Source organism: Callorhinchus milii, unplaced genomic scaffold (genome assembly GCF_018977255.1).
Source record: "Callorhinchus milii isolate IMCB2004 unplaced genomic scaffold, IMCB_Cmil_1.0 Scaffold26, whole genome shotgun sequence".
Classification (NCBI taxonomy): domain Eukaryota; kingdom Metazoa; phylum Chordata; class Chondrichthyes; order Chimaeriformes; family Callorhinchidae; genus Callorhinchus; species Callorhinchus milii.
Window position 1 is genome coordinate 2,563,160 of NW_024704767.1, and position 18,292 is coordinate 2,581,451.

At 36.6% G+C, this 18,292-nt stretch overlaps 1 protein-coding gene across 1 annotated transcript in view; it reads right to left on the bottom strand.

The window, feature by feature from the left end:
* The window catches only part of LOC103189394 (protein unc-13 homolog C), a 94,134-nt gene that overhangs the window by 28,209 nt on the left and 47,633 nt on the right, over positions 1-18,292 (bottom strand). The window contains exons 19-25 of the mRNA XM_007909769.2: positions 17,969-18,102; positions 13,862-13,947; positions 6,113-6,239; positions 4,913-5,009; positions 4,584-4,727; positions 4,067-4,144; positions 3,163-3,240 (exon numbers count right to left, since the gene is read on the bottom strand). Coding sequence (XP_007907960.1) covers positions 3,163-3,240; positions 4,067-4,144; positions 4,584-4,727; positions 4,913-5,009; positions 6,113-6,239; positions 13,862-13,947; positions 17,969-18,102 — 744 coding nt within the window. The remainder of the gene's footprint in view (positions 1-3,162; positions 3,241-4,066; positions 4,145-4,583; positions 4,728-4,912; positions 5,010-6,112; positions 6,240-13,861; positions 13,948-17,968; positions 18,103-18,292) is intronic.

Consider the following 18,292-nt stretch of genomic DNA (forward strand, 5'->3'; position numbering starts at 1 on the left):
AGGAGACACTGATGCACAGGTGGTTCCTTCAGATACTGACAGACACGCTAGCTTATTTTTGCTCTACTGACAGTCATATTATAATATGTAGAGTGACTGAAAAGTGTGGACAGCAAGTTGCTATAACCTGCTGAGCCAGCAAGGTTAAGCTAATAGAATAATACAGACTGCCAACACGTACATCAGTTTCGTTCAACGTTAGTGGCAATAGCTTTATGGATTTATTTGGAATAAATATAGACCGTGGCCCTTTGCTCTATTCATGAGTTTGTGTGTGATCTGAGCTCACATTAACAGCGATAATAATAAAACTAGATAAACGGACTGGTCAGCTTTGGAAAAGTAAGCTTACCTCTTTTGGGGCCTTACTCTGCTAAATAAATATGAATTCTACGTGGACAGATCACCAGATGCTTTCACTGCCAATGTAAGGGATTACCCGACATCAGTGAAACTGCTGCAAGACATATTTGTCTACATATTTTTCCAGAGCACGATGGAAATGTGACAGCGCAAAGCAACAGCAGGGACTTAAAGTAGAAAAAAAATGGGATAATGTAAACTCACAAAATAAGATCTATATTCATTTGATATAGGCATAAAATGCTACCTTTTAATTTTTTGTGCAGGTATCTCTCAAGAGAGTGTTACCTAACATACAATGTGTGTGAAATTTTACTCTTTGTTTGGAAAATGCTGTCAATTTAATAATAATCCTTGCATTTAATATAGCCCCTTATCACATTGTTGAGACGTCTCAACGCACTTCACGGAATACACTGTTTTGCGAATTTGAAAACAGGTGGCGTTGTTTTTTTATTGTTATTTTACACCAGAGAGGCAATAAACTGGCGTATCCTCAGTTAAAAATAAATGTTTTTTTAATATGCGAATGATTCTGTTCTAACAATAGAACAATAAACTTCATCAGTCGCAAGAGGCTAGATCTGGGGTCTGTGCTTATACAGTAGTAAGTGTGATGAACAGCTTTCCCTAAAGAGAGTATGATTGTGTTTGTTTATAGCTTTGGTACTGATGAAACATGCACTACTGTATGAATTTATTATGGATAAGCAGACAAACATAAGAGAAGCTTGTGGAAATATTTCTCAATTAAATATTTTGTTCTATCCCATGATATGATTTTAAAAAAAATCAAAAAACTGTAACTTTTACAAACGCACACCGGAACCGGGTTATTCCATAAAGAAACCACAAACTCCAATTACCCTAAATGTCTCTAGGGTTTCGTGATTTGCACATCAAATTCAAAGCGTAGATTTAAAACTACACTGACAGAACAACTTCACAGCAATATAATAATAATAATAATCCTTGCATTTGATATAGTCTTCTAGACTTCTCAAAGCGCTTCACAGAATATGCTGTAATATTTCCTTTAATAGAGTTGTAAAGCTCTTGAAAATGTAATCATGAAAACTCCCTCAACTAATCTGAATGCAAACCATGAGTCATTAACTGCACAATGTATGGAATATTAAAAGGATTTTTCAAAATGTACCAACATTGAGGAGAGATTGCAAGTGAAAATCTACACATTAATAAAGCAGGTTGGAAAAGCTTCAGTTTTTTTTACATAATTAACCTGCGGAAGGGGAATCAGCACATTTCTCTATTTATTTGAAACTGAAATACACTGTTACCATAAACAGTTTCAATATCAAATAAACATGATCATCATCATCTTTGCATCTGAAATGCAATGCACCTGATCACATCATTGAGACGTCTCAAAGCGCTTCACAGAATATACTGTAAAGTGGATTGACTGTGTATTTTGTGGGAGAATCGTGGCAGCCAATTGCACACAGCAGTGTCCCACAAACAGTCGTGGATTGAATAGCCAAATTTATAGAGCGTAAGGTAGGAACCATGAATCAGCCTGGGTTCAAAGGTTTTGCTCAATTTGATTTAAACCCTCAAATGCTCAGGCTGAACTGAACGGAACTAAATCAGCACTTTCAACGGTGACATTTTAAAAGTTGAAAGGGGGCGAGATGCAACAAAAGAGGCTTTCCTTTTGCTAGTTTTGTTTTTGCAATCAGTCATAAACATCTGCTGATTTCTCATTTTTAATTGTTAATCGTTTTGGAACCCAGAATGACCGCATCCTCTCGCTTGCACCAATTTAATTAAGGTTGGGATTTGGCTCGGTTCCTTCAAGTGTTGAAATTTGAGTGAACTCGGATTTTGATTTTCTCTCAGTGCTCTTTTCAAAAAGTCAGATCCTGCTGTTATTTGTCCCTGAAACTTACAAATATAAATGTCAGTGAAACTGCTGACTTTTGTGAAAGCAGGCCAGGTGCATACATCTATAACACTACAGCAAACCCTGTGTAAATTAGTGCCTGTATAAAGTGACTGCCATTAATAACCAATACACTCTGTCGCAGAACTTTCCCGTAAATCAGTGACTGTGAATGTGATGGCATCCAGAATCCAAATGGTCACCGCACTTTTGTATCAGTGAATTGGATCTGTCACTGTTTGCCTTTCACAGCCAATTGTGGTTAGTCCTGAGTTTAACTACTTAACACAGGGTTTACTGTCACACAAATATTTTTTTGAGATGAATTTTGATTCATCCATTAAGTATTCGTCCTTGTACACACAGACCTTACAAAAGGCAAATCTCTCTTCCTCCTGCAGCAGCATAGTTGAACGCAGAGCAAAAATATTGGACAAAGACAAGACAAATTACAGACAATGCATAGAGCATGCAATAGACAGAAAGTACAGAAAGTATTCACGTAGGTTTACATCACAACATTTAAACATAAAGCACGTCAAGTGGTTACTGTAACACTCGTAGATACTGTTTAAACAGTGAATTGCATATAACAAATATAACAGGCATGAATGACACTGATGATAAAGCATTTGTAACAATTTTAAAGAGATAAAATTCACAGCTGTAAAACAAGTAAATAACCTAACACAGCTATAAAGAACACCAATAAGCCGTTATAAGCGTCAGCGCCTTGGGACGTCCTCCCGACGTGAAAGGCGCTCAATAAATGGAATCTTGTTGTTGTGTTGTTGTATTTATTATTATTATATATAATAAACAGAATGTGTATATATATATATATATACACACACACACACATCTTTGCCTATTGCTTTGCCTCAGGTACTGACCTCCTTGCCACCCATTGATTCAAACATTTTCTCCAATTGGACTCTCAACTGTTGGATGTTATTTATCAGGATACAAGGCTGCAGGGATTGCAATCCATAAAGAGTTTAGAAGTGTCCATCAATTTTAATCAAAAGATTACACACACACACACACACACACAAACAACGCGCAAGCACAAAATTGATTTGAAAACAGGGAAAAAAAACAGTATTAATATGAATAGGAATTGGTACGTGTAAAATTACGCAATAAGTTAATTAATTACAGGGTATTGCAATTGAAACAGTAATAAAATAATTTTAAAAAAATCTAAAAACAAATATCAGAATTCAAAACCTTGGAAAAAACTTGAATCCAGCTGAGATCTCAATGCAAAGTCTTTTTTTAAACAAAATTGTTCTATTTTGTCGAACTGACTATTTTCTTCCAAATTAATTGAAGTGGCTCGAAGTATTCGAACTGCTGATAGATTCTGAATAAAGCCAATGAGTCTGAAAGCTTCCATTGGTAACGGAAATCGACAATAGTGCATGATAGTACACCAGTTAAAAAAGTGCTGCTTGTGACCACTTTAATACCTTTGCTGTGATACAAAACAGCAATGGCCCACGGACAGGCTTTCTGCAGTGGTGAAAATTCAAATTTAAATACATTAAATGTCATTTCTCAGCTCATTAATTGTATAAGCATTACATTCATTAATGACTAGGTTGATGTGACTATATATATTTTCATTTCTCCCCCCACAAACAGATGTAGTACGTTCATCATATGGCCATTTGTGGTTTCCATAATTTGGGCCATTAATTGTTAGTAAACGAGCAAACCCAATGCCCTCACACTGGCATCCTCTTCTAAACTCTGGGATTTTTTTTTATGGCAGTATAGTTGTTGTGTACTTACCAATGTTTCCTTGGAACAGTAGGAGCTGAAATCGTTCGATACAATAGCAGCATATTGGAGAAGAACTTTGCCTATTGTCTGTAATGAAACAACAATGGCACAATTACATTTGTATAGCGCCTTTCATGTCGGGAGGACGCATCAAGGCACTGATATGATTAGTGGATTCAGCATGTAAGTGTTATCATTACAGATCCTGTGCTTTATTAGCACCAAAGGGAAAAGACAAGAGGATTCTACCATACAGGAAAAGGGGAGAGATGGGAGGACTGGACATTATATACCGGGGCACACAGTGACCATTTCTTCGAGCACGACAATGGAAACTGCTAACAGTTGTGGTTGAATTTGAGATACAGTTATAAACGACAAAGATAGATCTTTGTGTGATACAATGATAATTCAGAGGAAAACACTACAGCTCCTTTGCAGATGTATGGTAGAACCGTTTTAAACGTTGCCACTTTTTAATACAGCACTTACTTCATTTTTAAAAAATTGTACTCGATAAACGTACCTTGGCAAATCTTCTCATAAAATGTGCCAGTGCCTCAGGATTAGGACACTCCAGTTTTTTGACAATCTCAAAGCTTTGATTCAGTTGAGTGAAGACATCGACCACAGAACAGGAGAACAGTGCATGCTCAGAGGTCTGCTGGAACTGGATTCGATAAGCAATTAGAATAGTTAATATCTCAAGGTAAATTCAAGCAAAGGCAAGCTCATCAACTTCAATTTGCAGTCTGTTCCGGCTCAAATTTAATTAGCTGCAAGAATTGCACATTCATAATAAAAAAATGTACATTGTTCTATAAATAATCCAGTTATGAGCAGCCTGACACTTGCCCCATCCTTTTTGTCTCTCTCAAGTGCTCCGTGAAGGAATTCCATTGATACGTCTTCATTTTCATCCAGCCAATCAATCACAAAGGGTTCGAACCATCTGCACCAAAAGAAGTCGTCATGAAATTACTACCTGTTAAACTTATTTTGCCAGTATAAAAGTCTGTTCATGTTGCACAAGTACATTTATCGATTGAGAGACCTCCAAAGAGCGAAACTTTAACATATGTGAGTTTCTGAAAGGGCAGGTCTGCTCAGCTTTACATGTACTTTACTAGTAATTGAGGTTGCATTTCAACAGAAACGTACCATTTGGAAAGTTCTTCAAGTCAGACTTAATTCGGAAAGACGGTTTTCAGCAAGTCATACAGTTCTTAAACTTATCCTGGAAACTAATCACAGGGAATCCAGAATTCTACAGCTATGCAGTTTTTTTTAAAAAAAAAATATTTTTGTTTTCGAATTTTTCCACTTGCGAGCCAATTACCACTATGTATCCTACAGCTAAGAATGTAAGAGAGGCTGACCCACATACTCCTCCATGACCATCATCTATGATCAGTCAGTAGGAGACTCAATTCATGCAGGATGAGTCAGATAATCTGTGATTTCCCTATGATAAGATGGAATTCATTGCCAGTTTGGTTTGTCGTTTAATGAGCACTTAAATACTTACATGCGGGGTCATGGACTGGGGTGAGCATCACTGAAGCTAAAATATCTTAATATCATGTCAAGGATATCAAAGTCATGAAATACTTCTGAATGATAGCATTGTCTAACGATGTCTTCAGGAGGAATAACATAATCAAGTCAAATGTGCACAGTATTGCAGATCCAAAAAGCAACTGAGGGATTTGCTGATCAGTCTTGCAACACACCATCAACCATATGTGACACACAGACCGATATGGTTCTCACAACATGTAATATTACTTTAACCTGATCATTTATTTTGCACATCTCAAAAACGACAATCACCAATAAATTTAGGATTTCTCCCTCTTACAAAACAATGACAGGACTATATTTGACAATTAGCAATGCAAAAATAATAATCTGGAACCCCTTAAGTATATAAAAAAATACAGCTCTATTTCCATACAATAATAAATTCAGCTGGTGCAGTGAAAAAGGCTTGTGCCTCAATGACATGGCTATGTTTTGAAAAATAAGCAGAAAGAATAAAATGGCATTACTTACAAAGAGTATTCGGCTACAGCATCTTTCATGGCTGGGAGATCTCGTACATACTCATTATAAAACCATTTTACTTTGAAGTGCAAATTCATATAATCAGTACTCTTGCACAGCCTAAGCTTTTCATGCTCTGTTATATATATAAAAAAAAGAGAGAAATGATGGCATCTTACAATATTAATATGATTTTCAGGATAATTTGAACAATGGCTTATTAACTTCTCGTTGCTGTTCTTTTAAGTGGCCCCGATATTTAAGTCTAATGATTTAATTCCATTGATATAATTCTGACGGCCTCACCAAACTATTTCTATTATGTTAATATCACTATATACATTATGTATCTTGTAATTAAATACTAAATAATACATTGAAAAGAGTAACACATTAATAAATTCCTACCCCGACAAATATCATTGTAATCACAGAAAGTCGCCTCGAGCTGTAAGTAAGAGCAATTCAATTGTAATTACAGTTACACGTAAGCTAAAAGACTGTCATTGTAATTGATTTTGTTTCAGTGAGAACCTTGGGGTCTCTTGTGTGACTTATGTAAACCATTTGTAAATCGATGTTTATTGTGCACCAGGTGTAAACACAAATGCGCGTGCTGGAGGAATTACAGGTGTCTTTTAACCATATAGTTAACAACCAGTGTCCAAGATTCACTCATTAACAACCATCGTGCAAATTATCATTTAACGAACCATGGATTACATAATTAAGATCACTCCATCCACGACTGTTTGTGGGTTACTGCTACACGTACTTTGCTGCCGCGTTTCACCCATAAAATATACAATCAGTCCACTTTACAATATATTCTGTGAAACTCTTTGAGACGTCTCAACATCATGATAAGGCGCTACATTAAAAGCAAGGTTTATTATTCTAATGCATACTTTATATTGGAAAACTTTGGAATCCAATGCTAGCTCAGTTAAACACTTTTTAATAAAAGACTTGCATAAGATTGTTTTTAAAAATGTACGGAGAAAAAATTCCAGTTAGTGTTGTTTGCATTACCTTTGGCGATGTCAGCCACTAATAGGATTTCCCATTATAATCGTGTAAAACACAATGAAATTCCTCCCCTCTATCCCACTGCCCCCACCGCAGTAGTTTCTCGTATCAACAGAATAACAACAATTGTAAATACAGTCCCTAAGGGAGAATCATGTCATAATGTCCAATTACACAGTCATTTTTGTATAGAGACTGTATTTGTCAGTCTGCTCTAGATCTATATTATTATAAGGTGTTTCAGTTTCACTTCTGATTTATTACTTTATAATTGTAAAAAAAATTGTCTTAAAAACACTGTAATTACATTGATTTCTATCTGCAATAAACTTAAAATGGGTCATCGCAAAATCAAGCTAATAAGTTCTTGCAGAATAATCGGTGACAATTCCTTGCTTCAAGAAATATGTATCAAATTATGGCCTAAGGGGAAAAGCAAAATTTATTCTTACATTAACTCATGAATCTTAGTCAGTACAATATTATGTCGATAATGTCTACAATTCGTTAATACAGTACTGTTAAAGGGCTTCAAATCAAATCGTGATATCTTTACAAGAGCAGTAAAATTTACTGATTTAATCTCATGTACATCCCATCAAATTTTTTAAAGGATAGAAGATGGAAGATTCAAAATTCCTTGCTTGAATGAGACCTCATTAGATCCAATATTAAATTAATATTTAAATTGGAATCTTTTTTAATAAATTCAGTACGGACAAGTCCATTCTCATATTTATGTGTGCATTATTTTGTATCTGTTTTCTGCTAAATAATAGAAGAGATGCCTTGTAACTTAGCACCCTGGAGATTACAATAATTTCATTTGATTTTTCCTGGAAGTTTTATCTCCAAGCGACGGCAATTACTCAGAGACCAGTGAATAATAATAATTACAATAATAATAATAATAAATCTTACATTTGGTATAGCGCCTTGCACAACAACAACAACAAGATTCCATTTATTGAGTGCCTTTCACGTCGGGAGGACGTCCCAAGGCGCTGGACAGTTGGGTCAGGACCCGAGCAAGGGGAAATGGTCAGGGTGAGGGGAGGGAAGGGAGGGAGCGAGGAGGGAGTAGAGAGTTGAGAGGGGAGCTGAAGGCATGGTCAAAGAGAAAGGTCTTGAGACCAGCCTTGAAGGAGGAAAGGGGAGGAGGCAAGGCGAAGGCACTGGGGGATAGAGTTCCAGAGCCTAAGGGCTGAGAGGCCCGTCCACCGATGGTAGGGCGGTTGGGGCGGGCATGTGCAGCAGACCGGAGCCAGAGGAACGGAGGGTACGGGCAAGTAGGTAGGGGGATAGTAGGTCGGAGAGGTAGGAGGGAGCAAAATGAATGGCCTTATAGGTGAGGATGAGGATCTTGAATTCACGTCAAGTGGATGTCTCAAAGTGCTTCACAGGATACACTATAAAGTGCAGTGACAGTGTGTTTTAGGGCGAATGGGGGAATCATACTCCCCTGTGATAATAATAATAATAATAATAATCCTTGCATTTGATATAGCGCTTTTCACGTCGGGAGGACGTCCCAAATCGCTTCACAGAACACACTGCAAAGTGAATTGACTGTATATTTGTGGGCGAACGCGGCAGCCAATTGCGCACAGCAATGTCCCACAGACAGTCGTGATGCAGTGATGCTCTCTATAGTCAAGTGACCAGTTGACTCTCACTGTCCAGTCTCAGACCAGGAGTAGAGGCATATGCTCATGTGGAGAAGCAGCTGGACACACTAAATTATATTATAAAAATCGAGCCATTTAAACTAGTATCTATAATAATTACAGCGTGATCGTAAAATATATATATATTACATATATATATACATATATATATATACACATATATATATACATATATATATACACATATATATATACACACATATATATATATATATATATATATAAACATATATGGACACAGCAATTTCACAAAAAGAAGACGTTTTCAAACCAATATTAATTTTGATACAGACAGGTATTACCTGCAATTGATTTTAAAAAAATCTTTCAGCTGCTCACCATTCCAAAATCTGTGATTAAATCATTAAAGATTTGGTAGCTACCAAAAGCTGTGATTTATTGTTGTAATTAATACGCTGATGCTTCTGTTGTTTCCACTTTTTTTTGCTTTGAAATCGATAGGGAAATCAAAACAGATAATTCAATTAGCCAAAGACCATTAAAATAGGATTCTCATTTTCACTCCCCTAATGAAGCTTTTATGTTTGTTTTTTAAAAATATTATTCCTAAATGCCCTGATTTTTAATGAGACCAAATGTTCTGCTAATGCTAAATATGCCCCTTTTATAATTATAATTATCACTTATATTTGATAAATTTAGGTGCTGCAGTCCTTTAATTTTACAGTGTGGTTTTCCAGTTGCAGTGACATTAACTCTCCCTCGCATTAGTAGTTAAGGTAAGCAGTTAGAAGTCTAAATAATTAGCAATTTACCATAGCTTGTGGGAGTCATGGAAGAAATCTCTGACCCTGCTGGTTAACAGCGGAAAGCTGTGGGGAGTATTGAGTTGAACGCTGACATGATTCTATTTGTGGTAAATGATACACTGTGCATATTTGTGTCCTGGTCAATGGAAATGGAAGGGCAGTTAGAGTTACAAGCACTTTTCTTGCCACTAGCATCTTCCATTGGTGTCGAGATCTTAATCCACACATTGAGAGTAGGATTCCTAGTTATTTTCAGTGGTACGCTCGACTGAACGAGGGCTGAAGTGGCAGTTCAGGCCTGACTGATTCTTCACAGTGATTTGGTTTGCCTCTTATACCAGGAACAGAAGGCGAGTGGGAATGAAAGCTGGAACGCAGGATTAATGCTGACATTTGTTTTCTAACAATTGGTGATGTCTATCAGTCTTGCTTTCTGCCATCACTTCAGAAGAGGAACGTCTTGTCAGGGGTTCTGTAGATAACATTCAAAATCCTTGGCACCAGAGCTGCACCTACGCTTCAATATGGAGATTAAGCCTCAAATCCGAATGCAACAGCTTGAACAGTATGTAGCTTAAAGGGTCACAACGCCACACATATCATTGCGTACGTTGTGCTTTTGCTAGCTGTGGCTCAAATCTCCTTCCCGCTGGGGAAGAAAAGGACGGGTATCATGTACGTGTGATGGCAATATAATCCATGGCAAACTGTGAAATTTGTATTTGCTAACTGTAATCGCAACGCAATGAACATCACCTATTTATAGATCATTGCAGCTTTTGTTGCTGATCTGGAGGGCTATGACTGACCTTAAACACTCAGTCAGCAGATAATATTTAAGCTTGGGTGATGAGTTTCCGCATGTGTCAGACACCACGGCTGACCAACAAAAAAATCGGTAGATAAATGCCTGGAATGTGGGCTCTAAACTTCAGTGTAACATTCCCATGGCAACCCTGTATCAAATTCCAAGGATTTAGAAAAGGGGTTTACCTAACACCTTGCAATCCAGAGCACAGCAGGTAAACTCAGAGGTTTTCAATGCAATGATATATGACTCTGAGTACTGCCAGAAAGGTAGAACTTCAGACGGAACTTAATCTCTTTTGACAAGCAGATCATGAAGTCATGGCAGTTCCTTTAATGCTATAACAGCTTGTTCATGGTTTAAGGTTTAAGTGCTTCAAGTTTAATTCTATCTGTATAATTAAACTCAAATAAGTCTAAACAGAATACATACTGGGACACATAAATTAGATTGTCAACCAGGAAGAAGTATCTAATATTTCAACTAGAATTGTTTTGGAATGTTACTACTTCTAGGAGCTGTTAAAGATTTTTTTATTTTATCGGTCTTCTTAACTTGGAAACAAGATTTCATGTTGTGTCAAAATAATAAAATGAAGTTGCATATCAGTTTCATTCTTCCTCGTGTTCTAACATTTGGTTTGATATTCTGTTCAACATTTCCTCCCAACTGTATTTAATTGTGTAGTAACTATGATCACAACTATTTCACAGTTACTAGCACTCTCGCTTCCAAGTCAGATGATTGTGCGGATTTTGGAGGAGAGTGTCACAAAGTGGGAGGTGGGGATGGGGTGGGTGGGTGGCAAAGTGAATGAAAGCTCCCCCATGGATTTCCTGCTTCATGTCGACTGAAGAGCAGCTTTAAACATCTGAATTATTTTGAACAAGGCATATCTAAATGCTTATCAGCAGCCAACAAAATTATCTTTCAACCATTATTAGCTTGTCTTTAAATGCAACATAAATCCTCAAAATGTTAATATTTTGCAGATTTCTACTGTTTCCACGAATGCAGTTTGCATTACAGGGCTGCGGTATACCAGTATAAATTGTCTTGTATTGCAAATTTTATATATTCTAAAAATAACAGTAGATGCCCTAAAACCATTTTTGACCACAGTTTTAGCCTTTTGTTACCAAACTGTTGGGTCTCACTATCAAGCTGCCAATGGCATTCAAATACTGGAGAACATATAACTCAGTTGTGGGTAGGCTTCCAACCTAGGAAAGAAAAGCTTGCATCTGACTCCTGATGCAAGAGTCGGTGTGGATGTGATTTGGGTAACAACAACATTAAAAACAAGTTTACATTTGTGTATAGTGCCTTTCACGTCGGGAGGACGTCTCAAGGCGCTGGATAGAGTATAGCATTTCGGAACCGAGCTGAGGTCAGTGGGGGGAGAAGGGAGGGTAGGGGAAGGGGGTGCTGGCCGATGGCATGGTCGAAGAGGAGGGTCTTGAGGCAGGACTTGAAGGAGGCTAAGGAGGGGGCGAGGCGGAGTGACTGGGGGATGGAATTCCAGAGGTAAGGGGTAGATTGGCATTTGTTCACTGTTGTTAGCCTTTGGTGTTGTGCAATTGCCTCGCTGACAATCTCAGCAAGGACACCTCTCAAGTTAGGCACTGAACTCCCTGACTGTCCAGCGCTTTGAGATGTCCTCCCGACATGAAAGGCACTATCCAAATGTAATTTTACATTGTATTGCATTGCATTGTATTGCATTCAATGTTCAAATTTCAGATTTAGAGAAACAATATTTTGGGCTCTCAAGACAACTATATGTCTTTGCATTCCTTTGCATGTAAATAATTTGTCAGGGCTGAGATATTATCCTGAATCTGTTAATCAAGAGTTATTATTTTGTGTATTAATGTTTAAAACTATAACTCAATTGCTGCTAAGATCGTATGAAGATTGTAATTGGGCTGTACAGTTTTGTAAACTCTTAGTTTGTGCAAAAAGAAAGTTTTAGTTATATCTAGTTCATTCCTTGGCATTACTTTCCTTGCGATGATTTGGCTATAAATTTTCCTTTGAAGGTATTTCTTTTCAGTTAATTGCTTTCAATAGGGAAGAAATTCCGCTTGATCTAGATTTATGCTACTTTTATAGCACTTTTAAAGCATGCAGAATTAGTGAATTCAGTCTTTTTCTATAGCTGATAAAAGAACTTGCAGAAAAAGGGCTCCAAAATTAAGATTGTGTTTAAAAATTCTTCCCAATTCTGCACTTTCCGAAATGCTACGAAAATAGAGTATCTGGACCCAAGCGGAATTTCTACTCCAGTATTCTTTCATAAATAGCCATATTGAATCAACTGGCAAAACTAAAGATGCATTTGTAACGGGAAATTCATAAGCCTTGGTGTGAAATTTATTTCCAGCTACATGACAAGGCATGTTAGTCCAGAGGTGTCAATGGGAGCTTTCAGCATATTAGGCCTGAGATGATAGCAAACATCTTGTACCACTGGATATATGTGAGTCACCCTCACCTACTCTAGCTGGTGATTACTCTCTGTGTAAAGAAATACTTTTCTGTCTATGTTTTAAAGACTTTCAGAGCTTTCATTTGCCCTTTGCTGCCCTTATACCTATAGGAAAATAATAATTTCTGGGACCAATGAAAGACCGATCCATTTCTATAAACCCTGGAGTTTCTAGTTTTCTTGTTTTATAAGATTGGACCTTACAGTTGGTGTCAGGTAATCCCAATATCTTTTTTTAAAATCTTTACCATGTCTGTTAAACACTTGATCAGACACATTAACCAGACTTAATCCTCTCAGCTACTTTGCTGGAAAAGTATTTTCCTGATTTTGTGGCTGGCCACAAATTTCAAACACAAACACCCCAGTGCTAAAAACATCAATACAATCTTCCATCAAAACAATAATTTGGCTAAAAATGTAGTTAAAAACATTACATCCCAACAAAGTACTGGTTCTGTTACTAACATTTTTTAAAAAATGATGTATTCTCTGATGGAACGAATGGACTGATTTGCATTCGAGGCAGATTTCAATTCAACTTGTATGTTTTGTGGGAATTTGGATGCTTATGAAAGAGACACGTTTTGGTGTTGCAGAATGGATTGCTTTTTGAAGTTTGACACTGAGAAACTATAAATTCCACCTGGAGGTAAAACGTAAGTATATTCTGTTTTAAAATCTGAGAGTGTGCAGAACTGTAGAAAATTCTTCAGAGCAGTCTTATATTTGAAGCCAGTTTTCTACAGTTCTAACCTTCCACCACCCCATGCCAAAGTCAGACTTCCAGTCAGTGATGAGAACCACTTTGAGACACCCTCCTGACATGAAAGGCCCTACATAAACGTAAATTATTGATGTTGACTTCCAAATTAAAGTTGAATGTAAGAATTTCCCCTCAATTCTGCACCATCTCAGATTTCAAGAGAAAATATAATGAGATTTCACATTTTAGAATAGATAATAAGTTACCTTCCAGAGCATACTTCATGTCCTGGGCAAACAGTTGCCATATAACCTCAGCACTTATTTTTCCCATATTAAGTTCTTGCGGGAACCTGAAATTCAATCATATTCCATTAGGTCAATTTAACTTTTTAAACATGGCTCAATCGTAAAATACATTTTTAAAGCAGTGAATAACGAGTAAAACTCAATTTCGAATGCATAGCATTCTGAAAAGAAGAATGATATTTCGCACGTATAGTTTTTCTTTGGAATATTCTTGATATCGGGATTTCTTGAAATATAGTCTTTCACTCAGCTATTGATTCCTTTTTTTTGCCGCAGAATACCGTACACGCCATGCTAGGGAGACCAAAATTAGTCAGTCTCCTTAAAATCTGTCTGCATTCTGAAGCGAAGGAGTCAACTGAGTCACAATGCTGTTCTAACATGTTGAGTGAAGAAAACTAAGCAAGCGACAATGTCAATGCATGCAATAAATCCAAGGCGAACACTGAAATTTGTAATGGATGGGTTAACACACGTATGTGTAGACTGGTACATCTGTAACCATTCCCCTTCTTGAAGCAAATTCTTCTTCGTGAAAGAAGTCAGTAAGAGCACTGTCTGAAGGGGAGGATTTTCCAGAGCTACTTGGATGCCCCCTGAGATAATGATTTGAAACCATGCCAACACCCTTCAATAATAATTTTAGCTGATACGCATCAACCAGAGCAGATGTGGTGATTGATGATCCACAGACGTTTCTAAAAATACAGCTCCTGGTTGGAATCAGTGCAGTCTCAAGGTTAGAGGTTAGAGACACATGATGCAGCAAAAAAAGTTTAGAAGGATTTAGGTGCACTTCGTAATTGGGCAGATAAATGGGCTTTATCAAATGCAAAAGTTAATATTGTATCATAAGAGTTTCAACAAAGAAAAATGTGTCAATAATAATAAATAATAATAAAACATGCAACATTTTTATACAGTGAAGAGGATTGAATTGGTAGAGTGAGACCTACAAATTAATTTGGGATTTATTAGGGTACACTTATCACTTTCAATGTCAGAATAGTGTATCAAAGCAATTAAAAAAGCAAATCAAATGTTGAGATATATATAAAATATAACAGTACAAGATATCTTTTTAGATTTAGACTCTTCTACCATCTAGAAAGAAAGCAGACGAGAGAGGAAAAAGTTAAAGTAAGAGGCAATAATAAAGAGTTTAGACCAAAAGGCTAACATACTATGTAAAATTCTATAAAGGAAAAGATAGCTAGAAGGCATTACACTGTATAGTGAAAAATAATCTGGAACACAGATATTAGGAATAGTGGTAAACATTTGGAGAAATCTCAGGCTAAGGATCAGAGCCAAAACATTAAAACCATCAAATTAGTTGCTTTTCAGGATAAATTGGCAAGACTTCAGCTGCCCAATACTTTCATGCTAGTCACATTCAATGATAATGGCTAATATTGACTGATGATCCAATACAGATTGATCCTGTTAGGAGCTAAAATACTTCTGCACTGAACAAGTACAGAAGTATTTTTGGTTGAATTTCAAAGAATAGCAAAAAGACGATAATGTGATGGTTTCAATTTGCAGAGAATTGCACAGAATAATACAATTGAAAACAAAATGAAAGCTTAACCTCAAGGATGCTGCGAATCCCCAATCAGATCATGTCGTCAATGAAGAATAGGCACTTTGACAGTTGCTGGTGTTCAACTTATTGAACTACACAAACTAATACAGTGCTTGGCACAATAATGCAAGTTAAAAATTTAAATCAAATTTTTAGATGATTGCCATGATAGTGCATAGGGAGAAATGAATCTGATTCTCTTAAGAGTATTCAAAACAATCGTCTTTTATATCAAAAATTAAAGAAACTATGGTCGTAGCAAATATATATATATAAATAGAACTAAAATGGTCGTAACTTCGTGGCAAAATCTACACTGTGAGAATTCTAATTATTGTCAAGCAATAATCATGATAATTTTACTTTTGGCAAATAAACATATTACCTAGGCATTTTGATATTAATCTGACACCAAACGGATGCAGTGGGACAATGCAAGAATGTACAATAATGGATAGAAGAGAGAACAGAAGCGTTTACAAAAAGTAGAATCATTGTTCTGCCTTATCTTGGATAACACACCTTAACTTGTTGGCATATTGAATGGTCAAATTAAATTATCCAATATGATGGGAGGTTTTGTCAAGTTCATGCATGAACTGTATATCTCAGTATAGCGCCTTTCATGTTGGGAGGTTATTCCAAGGCGCTGGACAATCAGTATTTCGGACTATAGGCAGACTATCAAGGCAGATTATACAGCATTAGTCTCAATTCAGTTAAATTTACAGACTGAAATGGTATTCTGGTATTAAACATGTAAGACTCTTTCATAAATGATATTTAAAACCAATTGGGTTGAAATGTTTTTAACAGTGCTCTTCACTGCAATTATGGATTGTGCATAAGAGCTTGATCTTGTGCTGAGTTCAATCTGCTAAAGCACTGAATGTATTTTGTGCCTAAAACAGCTGTTGTAGAGTAGAAAATCATAATGGTAATGCAGAGCACAATGAACGAATATGCAAACACTCAAAAACAACTCTGACGTTTTAAAAACTCAGGTGACAATGCCGTTTTGTAATTCTTTTTAATATTCATCTCCTATTTATTTATAATCTCCTTTCCTGAATATCTATTGTTAAGTAATTCTAAAAAATGTTTCATGACAGTAAATGTTGCTTCTGGAACATTTTACTGTAGCCATTTTAAGGCTAAATACACCACCTTTGTCCTAACAGCCAAGGATTAATAATCCCTACGTGAAAAAAGCATGGCGGCAAACAGAGCATATAATTTCCAGATGGATCTAAATCAACTGTGTATTGACATAAAATGGTTAGCTGAATAACCCACAGAGCTTCTAGCATTGTAAGGTGGCAACAGGGTGACTGCAAAGCAAATGAAATCTTAAGAATGAATTTCCATTCAAACATTAAAGTAATCTGAAAATCCTGCCAATTTCCTTGATAGTTCACACTTCACAAACATTTGTAACTGTGCTGAGAATGAAAGGAGAAAGGACCAGATATTGTAATGAGACAAACTCTTAAGCGTTAGATTTGTTTTGCAGTTAGCTGCATTCAGTTCATGTTTCTACGTTATTCCAAGTGAAGGGCGCTATATAAATGTAAATTGTTGTTGTGGTTGTCTCCGGCCAGCAGCAATCTGTTGCCTAGAGTGGAACAGACATGTCCTAGCTATGAGAATATAATGATGCTAATATAACTTTTCACTCCAATAAATTCAGGCAACAGTAAAAGTACAACACATTTGGTTTGTGATCACAAATTGAATGCAGTCTGAACAGATTTCATTGAATGAAATGAGGAACATTGATTTGCAGCTTTGGCACAGATATGATGAGCACCATTCATACTTCAAGGCACCACTGGGGAGAAATTCTACCTGGGTCTAGATTTACTCTACTTATGTAGCAGTTTAATACATATGGGCCTTCACCGCTCCTAATCCTCTGTCCCATAGCCCTATAAATTATTGGCTAAATCATTTTTATTGAGTTATTTTGTTTGCTCTTTGCATGGGAAGAAGCTCGTTGGGGAACAATTTTCCAACATTAGACAACCCAAGAAAGGAACAGTGCTGGATGCAAGCTCTTGCAGCATCTGACAGCTGGGCAGGCTATGAACAAAAGCCAAGAGACACATTAAACGGCAGATCTTCTGAGGGGGAAGTGAGGGGAAGCAGTTCTGAGCTGTAATATTAGTACCAACACACAATGGAAGCATTATGAATTTGATTTAATTCTGTGTTTGATCACAGGACCCTGATGTGTGATAAATAGAAGAAGAAAAAAAAATGCTTTTAACATTTAAAGCTAACAGTTTAGTGGTAGCTAAAGAATCAGATTTAGATCTGTTTCAAACCAGGGGTTGCACGTAACATTTGTTTGGTCAGACAGATACTGCGACATATACAGAAACTCATCATCTTGCTTCAAATGACACTTTGTAATACAAATTATTATATACAGGATAACCATATTTGAAACATGTAACTTAAAAGCCACAACTTACTGATTCAGAACTGGTGTATAGGCTGTTTTATCCTCATCGACACAGGAGACCATCAGAGTAATGAGCTTAGGCCAGAAGTCCAGGTTTTTGATGGTTGGCCCTTGCTCTTCCCGAGGAATCTCCTGTTTTTTACTCTATCAGTGTAAAAAAATTCCATGGTTAGTTTAAAATACCTTAAAGCATACCCGGGAAACTAACAGCTAACAGCTGTGTTCCTGTACGTGTGTCTGATTCAAGTATTCGAGTATTAACAACCTTCCATTTAGCAGTAGTATTATATATTTTCCATTCATATCACCAGTTGTTAAGAGTTATGGATGTCTT